We start from the raw sequence: 18,654 nt of genomic DNA on the forward strand, positions 1-18,654 counted from the left end.
AGTAACATATTGAAATTATATTTAAAAAATAACATTAAAATTAAATATTTATTTTTTGCTGTCATATTGTAAAGTTTCATTTTGGTAACTTACTATACAATATTTTGAATCTGAAAAGTAAACAAGGTATAATGCTATAAAGCAAATTTACGAAACAGCTCTTGGCAAAAGCAAAATTAGCTATAAATAAATAATTAAAAATGTCTTCTTTTTAATTTTTTCATAGTAAGCGTTTCCCATGTGATTGTCTCAGAATATTCAAAATTCTCAGAAAATGCATGAGTTTTCTCTATAAAATTAATTTTACACTTTTTCGTCCCCCCCCCCTTTTTCAAAATATTTCTGTCTTTTTGCTGTTACAGAATTGGTAGGGATAATTTTTCTTTAGTATTTTAGACATTCCAGCTTGGAAAAAGGCAAGATTTATAGACCCACGATTCTCGAAAATTCGAGAAATATGTGACAAAATGAAAAACATCTCCATGGTATCAACACGTAATGGATGTATTTTACAGAAAGTTTGCGATGAATTTCTTACTTTATGGAGAATGTCTGGAAGAACAATGAAAACATAATGTTTTGCTTCTGATACTATAATCTTTTTTTTAACATGTTTATCTTCCCTTTATTTTTTTCTCTACATTTCACTAGACACCAGCATGGAACATATTAAAAATGCTTCTAATCATATCTTTTGGACAGGCATTATAGAAAATGAGTTTTTTATTAATAAAGAAATTGAAAACTTACAATTTAAAAATTCATCTAGTATGTCTTAATGCATCATACACAGCTGGCACTAGGCATTTTCCCACCTGATACAATCTGTGTGGATTCTAAATTCTGCTGCCTAGTGCCTTTTTAAATTCTGCTTCCAATGCTTGCTCTAAAATCTAAAAGTTTTGCCATTTCTAGATTTTATTGTTCTGTGTGTCACTAAATTTTAAAAATTCTGCCACAGCAGCTCTGTAACTGGCCTTTATATATATTTTATATTACTAAAAAAAGAAAATTAGCTACTTTTTCTATATATTCTAAATGCAGTTAGTGCTTTTTAGAATAAGAGAAATCCTTAATTAAGTTCCAAAATTCTAGAATGAAAAGGAAACATGTCGAAGAAGAAACTGAATACGTAAAGAAAATTATTCTTCAAAGATATGTTCAGTTATTATTATGTAAATTACCCAATTGTTTATGATAGAGTTACTGAGCCAGATTAAATTAAAATTAAATTGTATAATCTTTCACCACTAGTCCACATTTCGAGTTTGAATTTGACTGCTCTTGGCAAAAGCAAAATTATATTTTGTTTATTATGTCACCGTGAGCTCTTAATTGATTTTGTTAGCATCAGAACATGCCTTTATGTTCTTTTTAAATAAGAGGCTTATTTAAACCTTTGTCTGAAATTGTAGTTACTTTCAGACGTAGCGATAAATTGCTTCATGTCTGTCTGGGACTATTTAACTTTTACCAGATCAAGTAAACTGTCATAGGTACATTATGGAGAGGTTGATAAATTATGAGATAAAGCACGTAGACACTAATGAGAGCATTGGTTTGCATATTGAGACAAATCTCTCATTGTTAGAAAAGATGCTTAAAGAGAAGGAAATCGATATAAACTAAGCCAAAATGTTTGGGAAGGCTTCAAATTAAAATGACTGATATATATATTTTGTTGAGTGTTGTTGTTACAAAACATAAAAGTTTTGCAGCTTTTAATATGTAATTATCCTAATATCATTTAAGACTCAATGTCATAAATTGCATGTATTTTAGACTGAAATTCTATTAGATTGTGATTTTTATAGGGGCCATGTAAATCCATAATGACTAAGGTTCATTAATACTCACTGTGGTCACAATATAAAACACAAAAATGTAAAAATTCAAGTAAAACTTATTCTTTGCATAGAGTGAGACTTAAAATAATACTAAACAACATATCATCTCTGGTGCTTTAATGGCTTTTTGGGACCTTAGGCCCCGTTCAGACGAGTGCGTAAAGGGCATAAGTGGTTAAAGCCGAGCTCTGTTGCCAAGGCAACCAGTCACTGCTACGTCACAGAATTTGGTTTAGTTCTCGTGGCATAGGGCTCTAAGTTTTCAACTTTACGCCGAGTTTGGGATGAGCATCGACCAATCAGAGCAAAGCTAAAACGAAGCGGCTTTCTTTAGACGATTTCGTTGTCACATCGAAGGCGACGTCTTTTTTAATATGGAACACGTATCCAAATGAGTTGTAATCGTATCCGAACAAAATAATGAGTTGTTATCGTATCCAAAGAAAATAATGAGTTGTTATCGTATCCGAACGAAATAAAGAGTTGATCTTGCAAGAAATTTACGATGATGACATGCATTTTATAATAAGTTTTTCAATTTATATTGAAAAATATGGATGAAACTCATAAAGCGAAAGTTAAGCTCAGGATTATGCACGCTGTGTTTGGTCCTGTAGATCAAGGATGTCAAACTCGCGGGCCGCATGCGGCCCACAGCAAATATTTTTGCGACCCGGCCAATATATCGGCAAATAATGATATATAATAATAACATAACATATCGACAAAGAAAAAAATTAAATGTTTACTGCTAAGTAATTAACGATAATTTATTCAGTGTTGTTAGATTACTCACAGCGAGCTGACATACATACTACTTAAATTACAAATACGTGTGAGTAGCTTGCGTTCAGCTACCTTCGGCTTTTGGGGGACACATGCACACAGAACTTGTATGCATCCCCCGATAGCCGAATGTGGCGGAACTCATGGTCTCAGTTTTCCAATCATAGTTTTGTACGATGTATTGGTGCATGCATGTGCATGCACTTTGCTTTATTATTAATTATTACTTAATTCATATTGTTACGGATTTCATAGTTATTTATTTAGTTATTTTTTTAATTTAGAATTGTAATTAGATTTGCTTCATGTTGCCTTAGCAACGCAGAAAATTTTTGAAAAGACAGCTGCGTTGGAAGTTTAAAAATACAACAGCGCGTGCATTTAATACCTAATAAATAAATATCTCGTAATTGCTGTTGCCATCCACAAAAATCCAGATATTTATAGATGTTTCCAGTGTATTCGAGAAATTAATTATAAAGCTTATAAAAGCCGAGAACAAACAACTCATCTCAGTAGTAGCTGTAGTTCTATCGAACTGTTTGTTTACTTAGTGCTGTGATTGATTTGTAGCGATTTCGCTGTGACGTATAATTAGTTTCTCTGTTTTGAATTGTTTTTTGCTAAACGTTTGACATTTTGTGATATTGTTAGAATATTTTTGAAGAAATATTTCAGCATTTTGATTTATCTCTTGTGGAAAGAATAGATTTTTGTTAACTTTTTAACGTTAACCGTGTTCATTCCAGCCCTTTGTGTTCAGTATGTCTATATCAAAACCAAGTGGTAGTAAAATTAAACAAAAAATCGCTGACGAACATAGAATATTTCAAGAAAAATGGGAATTAGAATATTTTTGCTGTGAAATAAAAGATAAAGTAATCTGCTTGATATGTAATATTACTATTAATGTACCAAAGTTATATAATATTAAACGTCATTACGAACAACACAAATCGAAATATAACAATTACGAAGGATTAATGAGAGAAGAAAAGTTGAAAGAGCTCAAGTTAGGAGTGAAAAAGCAACAGTCCATGATTAGTAAAGTATTGCAAGAAAGTGAAGCGGCGGTGCATGCAAGCTACGTCTTGTCCGAGTTGATAGCTAAACATTCGAAGCCTTTTACTGACGGTGATTTCATCAAGGAATGCCTAATGAAAGCTGGAGAAATTGTTTGTCCTGGAAATGTGAAGGCTTTTCAATCAATTTCACTGTCTCGAAATACAGTTGCAGAAAGAGTTACTGATTTAGAAGCGAATTTAAGTGATCAGATCAAAGCAAAATCATCTAGTTTCAAAAGTTTCTCCATTGCCTGTGACGAGAGCACGGACATTAGTGGCAAAGCTCAATTAACAGTGTTTCTTCGTTCTTGTGACAAGAATTTTAACATTTTTGAGGAATTAGTGGAACTAATATCGATGCCGTATACTACCAGAGGAGAAGATATATATTTACTTGTGTTTTTGGACTTCTGCAGAAATACTATCTACCTTTGGCAAAATTAAATTCTGTAGCTACAGGTGGCGCTCCATCAATGACTGGGAAAAACAAGGACTTCGTAGCATTACTAAGAAAAAAACTTAGTGAAATTCACGGTTCAAACATTCATCATATGCATTGTTCTATGCACGAAAGTAATAAATATGGAGAATATTTTGTCATATATAAAAAAAGTTATAAATTTTATAAGATCTCGAGGTTTAAATCAGCGTCAATTCACTGCTTTCTTAAGTGAGTTAGATAGTGAATATTCGGGTTTGTCCTACTATACCGAGGTATGTTGGTTATCTTGCTCCAAGATTCTCAAACAATTCTGGGATTTGAAAGAAGAAATATGTCAGTTTTTAAAAACGAAAAATCAAGACGTAAGTTTGTTTTACGATCCAATATGGATACAAGATTTATCTTTCTTGGTTGATATAACCAAACGCGTAACCGATTAAAATTTATCGTTACAAGGAAAAGATCATATCATTACGAACATGTTTGACATAATTAAAGCATTCAAATGTCAACTAGTTCTTTGGGAAAAACAACTTAAAAATGAAGATTTGACGCACTTTCCGACGTGCAACATGATCAAATCAAGTTTAGATGATACTTGTTCGTATCAAAAATACGCAGAAAAAATTGCAAACTTAACAACTGAATTTGAAATGAGGTTTAATGATTTTAGTTCCCTCAAAGACAATTTTTTTTTTTTTTTTTTTTTTTTTTTTTTTTTGTTTTCTTCGATTTTCTCAATAAGTATTGACTCAGTACCCAGCCATATGCAAATGGAGGTGATCGAGATTCAATGCTACTCAAATTTGAAAGCAAAATTCATTGAAGTGGGCGTGCCTGAATTTTACCAATATTTACCTGACAGGTTTGAAAATACTCGAAAATTCCCATATGAAATTATTTCCATGTTTGGTAGCACTTATCGGTGCGAGCAGTTATTTTCAGTCATGAAAGGTAATAAGTCTCCTATTAGAAACCGTATTAATGATGCTCACCTTGGGTCAGCATTGAAAGTTATCATTGCTAACAAAATTTCTCCCGAAATAGGAAAGATAATGGCAGACAAGAGATGTCAAGTATCAGAACGTAAACATTAAATTTTTCTTGTTCTTTTCTATATAAATAAATATATATATATATATGTTTATTATTCGAAATCTACGTTTCTATGAATATTGATTTTTTTTTTTTTTTTTTTTTTTTTTTTTTTTTGCGGGCCGCCTAAAGTTAAACCTTGTTTGTTTGGCCCAAGTGTACCTATGAGTTTGACATCCCTGCTGTAGATGATTGATCCCATCCAATATTTTTCATTTTATTATGAAAATTCTTTAAAAAATGCATGCTTGCAAAAATTTTATTTTTTCTGTGTAAATTATTGATATTACTTTCTTTCTGTGTATGATTTTTTAAAATTGTTACTATAATTTTTTTCCTGTTTAATTATTTTTGTATTTAAGAAAAAATTTATTAAAAAAGCTGCAAATATTGTATTACTATTTGCTTCAAATGCTGATTTTCTTTTCAAACAAACTTCATGAATTAATTTTACTAAAGCATCAAATCAATATCAAGAATCTGTTTTTTTTTAACAGTAAAAATATTACTTTAAAGAAAAAGCAAAAATTATTTTCACTTATTTAAGAATAGTCACAATAGTCAACTCAATGGTGTAAACTTTGTATAAGTAATAAAAGATTAATCTTTTGAGAAAATGCTCCTATGAATTCCAAGAAGGAAAAAAATGTAGTGAAATATCCTTAAAACAGTCAAGAGTCTAGACACTTTTGTCTCCTGTTGAAGTTCTGTTCTGTTTTTTAATATCGTTCTCGATGAAAGGATTTTACTTTTAATGAAACTGAATAGCACACATAATTCGTAACATGGACTATAATTTAATGAATAGTATTTATTATTATTATCCACTCTTTATTACTATCATTTGAATGGAATTTTGATCATTAAATTCGTGCTATTTCTCTGGTAGAAATTCCTGGATAAGGTACGAATGTTTATAATTTTGATGTATTTGAAGACTTGGGTACTTAAATTTGTCAATGTGAAATTACTTTTGAGATTTGGTCGTAAATAGAAATGACTGCATATGTTGAAGTTGAATTCAGGGGTGCGGCTTATACATGCAAATTATTAGAAATAGGTGTATACAAACAGCTAGCAACACAGCAAAATGTATTTAATGATTGAGCATAAAATACATTGTTGGGTGAATGTTTCCTAGTATTGTACTAGTTGTGGTTGCTGGTGATTGTGACCAGTTGTGGGATACTAGTACTAGTGATATAATTGATACTGGTAGTGTAGCAAACTACTATAGTGATCAACAGGGACAGTGAATAAGGAGTGCTAAGCACACATGTTTCACTGTCATAGAAACATGTTCCTTTTGATTGAAAATTAAAATAATAATAATGTATATGGTAAGTACTATTTTTAGCTTAACTGCTTTCACACCTGCAAAATGGAAAAATATTATATACAGGCTATCTGTTAGTTATCCTCAAGGTGTTTTTTTTAATTAGGCATATTTAGAATATTGTATTTCTCCTAAGAGAAATTATATATAAAAATTGAAGAAGGTTTTATATATACAGTCAAAAGTCGTTAATCCGGACTCGTCGGGACTTCGGCGATTCCGGATTATCGATTTTTCCAGATTCTTTCAATGTAAGTTGTTTAAGTTTTGCTTCGTTTCATGTGATAATACTTTCTCTTTAATTCTATTAAACAGACATAATTTCTTGTTCAGTTACAAAGTTCCGCCGTTCAAGTCCTATAATTACTGTGTCAAGAACACCGACTAATTTGTCAATCGAAATTTTTTTGTTTTCAATAACCTCTGTCACTTTTCTTCGCTATCGGAAGCGAATTATAATGACGAGGAACTTGTTTTAAATCATATCAAAGACGGAGCATATCGAGATGAAATACTACATTTGGTAAGGAATTATAAGCCAAATAAAATAAAAACATCTGCGCTGAAGATAAGGATAGCGTTGACAGATCAACTTCCAAGTACCTTTAAAGTATATTATTAACTGGGTTACAACCTCTGGAACTCTACATGAAGCTATGACACTAACTGAATCAAACAGAGCCTGATTAAATTTCAACACTTGCCAACCGTGCCTACATCAGGCCTTTCAGGTTTGTTCGAATCAGCATGTCTCTCTCTCTGGACAGGCAGCAGCGGTGACAACATTCACTCTTTTGTTGTGAATCATGCTGATTATGATCTTACTTCTATTTTAACCTATGCCGCTTGACATTTTACATTTTGGGGCCATTTCTGTGTCTAAAATGTTAACAGGAGAGTTTCAATAACATTAAATTAATGAGAACAGAATGAAGCAAAAGATCAAAAGCAGAAACCAAGTTTATGTCAATGGTTATACCCCAAATCCTTACGAATATTTTTGTTCATTAAGTTGAAGTGTCAAGTTACTCTTTAGGTTTGATGGATTTTCTTGTAACCTGAGAATACATATAAATTTCAGTGATCTTTTCTGATCCTCATATTTAATAACATTTACCAGAGATGTTTACCAGTGTCATACCTGCCAACTTTAACGAATTTTTCATAATTTTTACGAAAAAGCGCTTGTCTTTACGATTTTACGATCGTAATCCATTTTTTACGATTTTTTTTTCCTTTTTCAAGTGTTTTTAGTGATTTTTGTCGAAATTTTAGAATTTTTCGGCAATTTAGCGAATTTTGCCAATTGCATCGTGTTTTACTACCGACTACTTCGAATCCAGTAAGCTGCGGTTTCTCCCAACTCGACGCTTAACCAGCCAATCGAATGTGCTGAACTTGTTTCTCCCACTCTTTTCTTTGTGGGCGCCAGATTATTTTTTTCGCGTTTGCTTCAGCAGCAAGGGAATGACTCAGCAAGCGTGGATTGTCGCATTCTGTTTGTTTTTTGTTTGCACGTGCTACGCATTTTCTTAATACGTCGTTGTTACGAAATGAGTTCAAAAAAAACCATATTCTCAATATTTTTGGCCTGCCTACAAAGCCGAATTTCCAACAATTAAAGAATCCTTCAAAGGAAATATCTATGAATTTCCAAAGAATTTTTGGCTAAAGCCAAAAAATGCACTCTAAATTCATTGCAATAATTTTTTTGTGTAACATTAAGCTCTTGTTTTATGTTTCCTAATAAATTTTTTAGTTACTACTTAATTGAGATTTACTAATGTAAGTACAATTTTTTTTTCTTTTTTTATAAATTGTTATTTTGTTAATATCAAAGCATGATATTAATTCTTCGTGTTCTTCTGAATTTTGGAGAAATCTTCTGAATTTTTATCTTTAGAGGTTGGCAGGTATGCAGTGTTGACTGTTACTCATTTTGGCTGTGGTACAGATTGTCACTTTGAAACTTTTCCCCCCTTTGCTGCTGTAAACGAAGTATAGTTGTATTCTCGATTTGTATGACAGCGCCTGAAAAGGTAATAATCTTTCCAGGCCAAACATCAGTGCAAGATTTACACAGTCATTGTCCTAACTTTTATTCATTTTAATTAAATAAAAAATTTTATCATTTTGGTGAAATTTAAAGATTTATTGTGACATTCCACATCACACATCTGTGGAAATGTTCATCTACAATTTTCATGGGGGAATGAATTTACTGCAGTACAAAGTTCAGAATATGGACATCCAACATGTGTACCACCAGCCAGCGTAAAAAAAAGTAAATAAATATAATCTGGAAATGTAGAATTTTGATCAAAACACCTGCTTCCATAACAAACAGGTGTTCCATAAATGCAGTTTTTCTCCTTTTCTTTGTGACCTAGTAGTGTAAAACAAGCCTAAATATTTCCATGCCTACATGCCATTTTATACTGGCTTTAGATCGATCTAAAATCCAGAATCTGCAAAGTACTGACAATTCCGGACTTCATGCTTTGTACTGTATATTTTTATTTCATAATAGTAACATATTTTTTTTCCCCAGTCTGACTATAAACAGAGCTCTGGGGATTTTTCAAAAGAAGTACGAGGGTTACCATTGCATGCACCTATGAGTTTAGAGAATTGGCTCGTCATTTGTACTGGCTATGATGAAGGCAAGTGTAATGATTTTCTACAAACGATGGAGAGAGTTTGTAAGCCTATGGGAATGCGTGTGAGATCTCCAAATGTGTAAGTACTGTCTGCATTTTGTTTTATGTTTATTTAGATATGAAATGAAAGTTTAATTTGTAGATGCATAAATTGATGTGGGTGTTATTTTAATATTTTTGTTCTATTTATTGCAATGTCTTATTAATAATTTAGTGAGTATGGAAATTAAATGTAAAAATTCATTTGTGTAAAGCAGTTTATGTATACATGTATATAATTCAGTTCTTTGGTGTATGTATATATATATATTGGTTCACTGCATAAGTTCGTGTGAATTTAGAGTATGCGTGGAATTCATATGACGCATTTACTAAAACAATACAATTCTAAACCTGTTGAAACTTGTCATCGTTTGACTAACATATTATTCAGTTCATTGCCAACTTTCGTAAATATCGAACACATTTTAGTACTCATAGAAGATGAATATAGATAATCAGTACAAACGTGCTGGACTACATTTTTTATTTTCATGTGGTGAATCTGCCAGGTTTGCAGCAATAAAAATTAATAGTAATGCTGAACAAACATAGTATTAGTGTAAAGACTGCCCAGAAATGGTTTAAAAAATTTAAAGTTGGAAAAAGCAGCATTGATGATGAACCCCTTCAGGACGTTTTGAACTGTTAGAACAAACTCAAATGATTAATTCAGAAGTTTATAGTAAACAATTTTGCCATCTACACTCAGAATTGATCAAAAAACACCCACAATTAGTGAATATCAAGAAAGTGTTGTTTGATCATAATGCTAGACCACATACGGCTCGAAATAACACTGCAAAAAATTAGTGAATTTAATTGGGAGCTTTCGCCACATTCAGGGTTCGTACGGTCCTTAAGACTCCTTATAAGTCCTTAAGTTTTTTTGGAATCAATTTTTGGTCCTTAAAAGTCCTTAATTTTGGCCAAAATCGACAGAAGGTCCTTAATTTTAATCATCTGAAATTTCTGTCTGTTTTTATGACTGCCATTTTGGGTGTGAATTAGCATTTTGCAGGAATATATTTGGCGATTCACTGACAAATATGGCTATTTTTTTAATGGATTCATGAATTATAATTTGTCCCTGTTTGTAATATAAATAATGGTGGATAATGGTGAAACATCAGCATTTCAAAATTTCATTTTTTGTAATGAAGAGCTCTCAAACAACTTTTCGCTTTTGGTTATAAGAATTCTTTTATTGAATGGCTCTAAATTTGGCGATATTAAGATTGGTTTCTATAGAAAATTTTTAATTTTGAGATCTGGGAATTTTTAACGATTTTTTAGAACATTCTAACATTGTTAAATTTCATTAAAATAGTGGTAATATATATGAATTATATTGAAGAAATAACATTAAAGTTAAGCATTTTTATTTTTCCACTGTCATATTATAAAGTTCCATTTTGGGCACATATTATACAATTTTTTGATTCTGAAAAATAAGCAAGGAATAATGCTATAAAGCACAGTTTACAAAACAGTTTTTAGCAAAAGCAAAATAGCTATGTAATTAATTAAAAATGTTTTTTTAATTTTTTCATGGTAAGAATTTTCCCCATTTCTTAGAATGATCAGAATTCTCAGAAAATGCACCAGTTTTCTCTATAAAATTAATTTCACACTTTTTTCCTCCGATTTTTTTAAAAAACATTTCTGGCTTTTTGCTGTTACAGAATTAGTAGGGGTAATTTTTCTTTAGGATTTTAGACATTGAAGCTTGAAAAGTTTAAAAAGGTTTTAAGGCAAATTTAAAGGCCAGAAAAATGTGATAAAATGAAAAATGTCAACATGTAGTTTCCTACATTTTGGAAAACATCTGGAAGAACAATGAAGACATAATAGTTGAATGTTTTACTTTTTATTCTATAATCGCTTTCTTAACATTTTTATCTTCCCTTTATTTTCTCTACTTTTCACTAGACACAAGCATGGAAACAGAGTTGCCAACTCTCCCGCTTTTCAACCACTCTCCCACCAACCCGATTTACAATATATTTCTCTCGACTTTTTCTTATTCTTAAAATTTCTCACGATTTTTATGGAACTTGGATTAATACTTCGTTATATGGGGGGGTGAGTGATTTTGGACGTCTGAAAGCAATTGAATTTTATCTAGATTATATCTAAAAGAAAACCTTGCGAATCAGATAAGAATTTCTGCTTTGTGAGTGAGAGCATATGTATCCAGAAACGTTGTTGTCCAGTTCTCCAATGGGCATCTAGCTCCACTGCGTGTCATCTGGCATATATCGGCCAATGAGCACAAAGCTGTTAGTTGTAGTAATTGATAAACAGATTTCGGAATGGTTAGAGAAACAAAGGATATGCCTTTATCCATTTTTTGCAGGAATTTCACTTTTTGTTTGATGGACATCAAAACATACTTTTGCTTTGTAGATCCTTCGGCAGCTCCAGCATCCGAAATTCTATTTGACATAGTCAAAAGTTCAAGCTTACGTTTATAAAATTGCTCTAACAGTCTGCAAAAAATAATAAGCCGTATCCAATTTGAAGATTAAGGAACAACGCAATCTGCAACATTAACTGAAATAGATAATTAGATAATTTTAGCTTAGCTTATACCGCCCGTTATACATCAAACGCGCGTGTGCAAACGTATTATGCGCAGGCGCATGCGTGAATGCATTATGCGTTCAGAAAGTTTGTAGCTTTGAAGTCTGGATTAACGACTTTTGGCTGTACTACCTATTTTTTACTATACCTGTGACAGAATGCATCGAATCATGCTGCAGCTTTATTTAGAAAAATGTTTCCCCGGAGCAAAATGGCCAATTACTTTAAGTGCATTGGTTAGAATGGCTGCAATTAAAGAAATGAGTATGAAAAGTAAATCTTCAGTTATTTATTGCACTAAAAATGGTTCCTTTCTGCCCTTCTATGGATGGAAGCCTTGATACTGATGGAAAAATATATCCATTTGTTTCTCATTTTAATCCAGATTCTTCAGAAATTATATGTAGTTTACTTTCTGTCTGTCCTTTAGAAGGTGATTTGGCTGGTTAGCGCAGTTTGTAGGACAACATTTTAGCTAAATAATCATTAATCAATGAATAAAATTTACTTCTGTACATATAATTTTGTGCATGTTAATGTGGTTTTAAAAAATCTGAAATTGGCTGCTTGATTTTTTGCTAAATTTTGCATAAGGTTATGGTTGGCAATTTTCTCTTCCATTACTCCTATTAAATTTAAATTCTTCTATATCATTTCATGCCAAGCTTTATTCATGTGCCCGTCTGCCAAAATATTACACACACACACACACATGTATATATAGATGTAGTATTTTAACTGCGTAGAAGACACTGGTACTTTTAACAGCTTGCAGTTGTCATGGCTGAATGAAAAATACTGGAAGAAGACGTTGACGAAACTGAATTTGGCGAATTACCATCTTTATTTTTAAACGCTTCAGATCATCTCTTTGGCAGACAAATTATTCTTCAATTACCATTGAATACAATAAATTTTTATGTAAACTGGTTTAAAAGGTATGATGTAAGGTTCTTAGACAGCATAAGTAGTGTCGGAAAAAAAGAGGAGGCCATCATTGCTCGCAACCCAGTATTTATGCTATGTAGGTGCATAAGTAAAACTTAGCTTTGATTGGTTAATTTTAGTTTTAGTTACCTTTTTCAAGTAGTGTTATATAATTTGGAAAGTTCTCGAATTTGGGAGAAAGTATGATTTTTGGGGAAGGACATAAAATTTAGAATTTTAAGGTTGCCAATTATTTCTCAACACAGATGTTGCATTTTATTGTATCTTGCATATATATTTACATCTCTATGCATGTAGAGAAATGTGCTTTTATGTATAAAAAAAATAATAGAGCGTGTAACAAATAATTTGGATAGCTTTATAAGTTCTTGGTTTTTATATTGAAATTTTTTTAGTGTTGTTATTCAAGGAGACCGTGTAAACAATTATTTGCAAGCATTTCGTGATAACTATAATGCCAGAACAGAGATGGTTGTGTTTATTGTTCCTAATGATAGGAAGGAAAGATATGATGCATTAAAGAAGCACACATGTCTAGATAATGCAGGTAAGGTAAAAATGTTTTAATTTACTACCCAAAAATATTTCATAATTTTATGGAAAAATCATGCATTCCTGTACTTTGTTTTCAGTTGGTAAGATAATTTGAAATAGAAATGAAACTATTGCATTATGTATGTGATATATTAGTGCTGGGATTTTTTTTCAGTAATTGCACCAGATAATTTATGTTAAATTTTAGGCCAAATTCTGATCCAACCACTTCTTGGGCACTATCCTGGGGTCCTTATAAATACGGAATCAAGAGGTTGAGCCACGGTCAACTGGAAAACATGGCCTGGTTAGCTACAGGTTGATGTCATGGAAGGCATCTTTCCTTGATCTTCTTTGCTTAAGATTTGAATAGCAATTTTTCGTTTAATATTTAGATTCTTTTGTTTTTAATAATACATAATAATTAAATTCTTAGAGACTAATGGAACAGGGTTTGAACGGTCCTTAAGTCCTTAAATTTTTTGAGAATCGATTTTTGGTCCTGAAAAGTCCTTAATTTTCCCCAAAATCAGCACAAAGTCCTTAATTTTAATCATCTGAAATTGTTTTCTGTTTTTACAACTCCATTTTGAGTGAGAATTAGCATTTTGGAGGAATATTTTTGGCGATTCACTGACATATATGGTTATCTTTTGAATGAGTTCATGGGTTATAATTTGTTTCTATTTCTAATATAAATGATAGGATACTTGAGTTTCTAAGTGAAACGTTGTTTCATTTTTTCTAATAAAGAGATCTGAAAAAGCTTTTTGCTTTTGGAGATGTGGCTTCTTTTACTAGACCATTCTAAATTTCGCGACTTGTCAACAATTTGGCAATTTTAAAATCAGTTTCTATAGAACATTTTTAATTCAGAGATCTGAAAATTTTTTGATGATTTTTTTAAAACATCATAACATTGATAAATTTCATTAAAATAATGGTAACATATTGAAGTTATATTTAAAAAATGATGTTAAAATAAAACTTTTATTTTTTGCTGTCATATTATAAAGTTTCATTTTGGCAACTTATTATACAATATTTTGAATCTGAAAAATAAACACGGTATAATGCTATAAAGCATAATTTACGAAACAGCTCTTGGCAAAAGCAAAATTAGCTATATAATTAATTAAAAATGTCTTTTTAATTTTTTCATAGTAAGCGTTTCCCCTTGTTATTGTCTCAAAATTTCCAAAATTCTCAGAAAATGCATGAGTTTTCTCTATAAAATTAATTTTATACTTTTCCATCCCCCCCCTTTTTTTCAAAATATTCATGTCACTGGTTTACAATTTTGCTATGAATCATGCTGATTATAATCTTGCTTCTCCTTTTAACCTATGCGGTTTGACATAAAATCTCCTATTTACTAAACCTCTAAACTGATTAAGTATGTGACAAAATGGGACATAAACACACACACATACCAGGGGGTGGGGGAACCGCCAACATAAAGCTTGTAGAGACACTAGGTATTTGGAAACGCTGGAGAGATGAAAAATGAGCTACCGCCTTCGCCGGGAATCAAACCACGGACCTCTGGAATACCGGCTCAGCGAGCACAACCAATACACCACGGAGGCACAATAGGAAAGTGGGAGAAATACCTTATATAGTTCCCCTTTTAGGAGGGCAACTGGGGTTTTTAGGTGACCCAATCGCCAAATCCTGGGTGTGGAGAATCCTCATCCAGCACCCTTTTAGTTCAGGCACAACTGTAGAGACATTAGGTATTTTTTGCCTGGGTGTGGAGAATCCTCATCCAGCACCCTTTTAGTTCAGGCACAACTGTAGAGACATTAGGTATTTTTTGGAAGCAGGCAAGATGAAAAATTAGCAACCGTCTTCCCCGGGAATCGAACAACAGACCTCTGGAATACTGGCCCAGCGTGCAGAACCATTCCACCATGAAGGCACGCTAGGAAGGCGGGAGAAATACCTTATAAGCTAACTAATTTAAAAGTCAAACAAAAATCAGCATTATATTTTCAAATTTTCACAGGACTAATTTCGATGCATCAAAACTAGTTTGGTGTGTTATTGTATCTTAATTATATAAAGCTAACTGTTAGTGAAACGTAAATGTCACTTATATACTTTCAAATATGTTTTTAATGCTACTTGATAAATTGCATAAAGTTTATTTCATTCTCAAATGTATTAATAATTATGTTAATTAATTCATGTTTAGTAATAATGCATACTACTTAGGGATCTATTTTATTTTTAAGAAGGTGTTACAAAAGTGAAATTCAGGCATAGATAATATTTTTAATTGAATTTATTGTTCCCATTCGTTCATAGGTCCTTAATTTTTTCATTAATGGTCTTTAAAAGTACTTAATTTCCGTTTGCAGAAATGTGTATGAACCTGGTGGAAAAATACATATAAAAAGGTTATCTGTTTGCAGTTAAGATTAATAGCATAATGTTTTACAAAGTTTTTTAGAATTATTTTTATACTATAGATGTTTTAGGTTTGTCTGAAAAGCCAAGTTTTAAAATAAATAATTGTTTTAATTACTAGCATAAATATATCTTTAATGTTTGATTAAATAGTCTTTAACTATTCTGAAAAATGTGCTTATGAAATTTACAATTTATTTCATTCATTCATTCCAAATTTTGCGGATGCTGAGGAAAGGGGGAGCAGAAGAATGAAAAGTGTAAATAATTTACTGAAAATAATTATTTAGCAAATTAAAGCACATAAGAAAGGATTTTGTTAGTATCTTTTTACAATATAGTTACTTATTGATCATTATTGTAGTTTTAACTCTCAAGAATAACTTGAACAACCAATAATAACTATAAATATTATTAAAATTATAAATACTTCAGATTTCAAAAAGTATGGAAGTGTATTTTTCATTCATTTCAGTTGTTGTTATCTAATGAAAAGAACAGGAAAATTAAAATCTCTTGAAACCTTCTTCTTACTTGCCGACATGAACTAATTAAACTATAATTTTGCTACAACATACAGCAAGTGAATTATTACTAATGCAATGATATCTTTCTCAAAAGATTGCACAGGTGCTGCTATGTCGATATGAAGTGATATATAAATACTATTCTCAATTTTAGGTTGCAGATTAAAACTAAGCAAAAAATACAAATTCCATCTGCAGATTTTATGTAAAATTATATCTTGATCATCTGAATCTCACATCTCCGGTGCAGGGAAGATGCATGGTTCCTGCATCATGGTTCAGGTCATAATTTCGAACAGCTTCTTTGATGATAGCCATATCTTTTTGTTCTTATTTCTAGTTTCCTCTGCACTAAGCATGATAAGCATTATTCTAACTCTGTTAGCATCTTTCCTAAGCATTTTGTGTCGTCACTACTGTATCAGAAAAGCTTTTTTGATCATGCATCGCTATGTGTTTTCACATCGTCTAAGTGCACTCTCTATGGAAAGTTTGTAGCCAATATGCTGAAACACCTTGTATATTCATTGGTGCCATCGTAGTGTGATTTGCAGACTTGAATGAAACATCGTGCAGACATGATGAAGACGTATCTTAGCTCTATGTAAAAGTTGATGGCTGTATTTATCAAGAATAGTAAACAAATAAGTAAACTATTGATTTAAATTTAAAATGAAATTAGCTTAACTACTTAACTCAAATTTATCTACTAGTTAAAAAAAATACATATGAACGATGAAAAAACACCGTGCAATGTTAATGAACGTGAGAATTCTTGGCTTGCAGTGTCCACAACACAGTACAAAGGGCAAAAGTTCAGGTGCCTTTGGTGACGTCAAATCACGTGACTGTGCAGCTGACTAGGCCGTCTAAATTTCCAGCGGTCACGGTAACCCCCTGTTCCCCATATTGAACCCAAGATGGAAATCTATGAAACAAGTTCTGGCTGTTAATGTGTTAGAAACCGTAAAGATTTTGCTGGTGGGTAGTCCAGTCACCCCTGAGGCATTGTGGGTTGTCTCAAGTGTAATGCATTAAGGAAGAACTTGTTAATTTCTAAGACAATTTTTTTAAAAAAAGTCAATGTGTAAAACTGTTAAAACAATAAAAAGTCATTATTCATATCAAATTATGAATAATTGTCAGATATGTTTTGCGCATAAAAGATATAAAAAATAAATTCCTGTTATTTTCTGCTTAACATGAAAAACTACATTAAGCTTGACTGCAAATAAAATTATTTTATATTTAAAAATAATTTAATGTAGTTTCTTTTGGAATAATTATTGCTATTTTTCTGAGAGAAATTTTTATTTTAAGTAATTATATTTTTCAATTTTAGTATATTAACTATGATTATTGAAGCTTCTGATATGTTTTTCTAAACTGATAATTTAAGCATATTGAAATAAATTATTAATTTTTGTGATGCGCTACTCTATGCTTTCTAAATTATGCTTTAGTGACTTATATCTTGATATTTTTGTCATGTTAAACTGAACTAAGATTTGGAATCATCTTTTTTTGTCTAATTTATCATAATTTTATATATATATTAAAAAAAACCCTACAAAGTGCTGTTATTTTATCAGAAATATTATGTACTGAAATTGGTTGTTTTTTAAGTTTCATTTAACATATTTTAAAATATTTAACAGTTCCCAGCCAAGTAATAGTGTCAAGAACATTGAGCAAGAAACAGATGTTGATGTCTGTTGCTACTAAAATAGCTATTCAGATAAACTGCAAGTTGGGTGGAGAACCATGGGCTGTTGAAATACCAGTAAGTATTTATTAAGTATAATAAATATTTGAATAACAAATGTTACTCCAGAATCATACATGGAATATTCTAACTAAACTAACTAGCATTCCTATATTATATGTACATCATATAGGAATAAAAAATCGTGAATCTTTGAATATCATAATTTGGGATGAATTTCATGTCTTTAGCATTGCTGTACATCAATATCCTGCACTTGCATATTTTCAGGTTATAAATTTTGATAGATTTTTTTGGTGATAAATAAAAACTTTTAAGTGTGGTCAGTGTTGTATAAATAATCAAAGCGTTAATTTTTTTCTTGTATTGCTAGTAAATGGAATTCCATTCATGCAGTTCGTTGTTTTAAAATGACGTGTTCTGCTTTATGTCTTTGACATGTGTTTATTACTTTTTGTCAAGGGAAAAATTGAAGGATTTTCCAGGGAAAATTAATTTTGAAAAGAGTAGATATGTGTAATAATAATTAAAAATGTATATAAAAATAGATCAAAAATTAAGTTGTAAATACTAAGTTATAACAGCAAGTAGAAAAATGAAGCAAACTGTCTAGCAGTAGGGGAAACTTTTGCGTTAAAGGCCTAAAGATGCT

General features: G+C 31.3%; 1 protein-coding gene across 1 annotated transcript in view; it reads left to right on the forward strand.

Moving 5' to 3' along the window:
* Positions 1–18,654, forward strand: part of aub (piwi like RNA-mediated gene silencing protein aubergine) — a 138,475-nt gene that overhangs the window by 78,306 nt on the left and 41,515 nt on the right. The window contains exons 12-14 of the mRNA XM_085815918.1: positions 9,122–9,309; positions 13,199–13,350; positions 17,935–18,059. Coding sequence (XP_085672044.1) covers positions 9,122–9,309; positions 13,199–13,350; positions 17,935–18,059 — 465 coding nt within the window. The remainder of the gene's footprint in view (positions 1–9,121; positions 9,310–13,198; positions 13,351–17,934; positions 18,060–18,654) is intronic.

The sequence above is a fragment of the Stegodyphus dumicola genome, chromosome 4 (assembly GCF_044657685.1).
Source record: "Stegodyphus dumicola isolate Sdum_Otavi_A_Nest chromosome 4, ASM4465768v1".
Lineage (NCBI taxonomy): Eukaryota > Metazoa > Arthropoda > Arachnida > Araneae > Eresidae > Stegodyphus > Stegodyphus dumicola.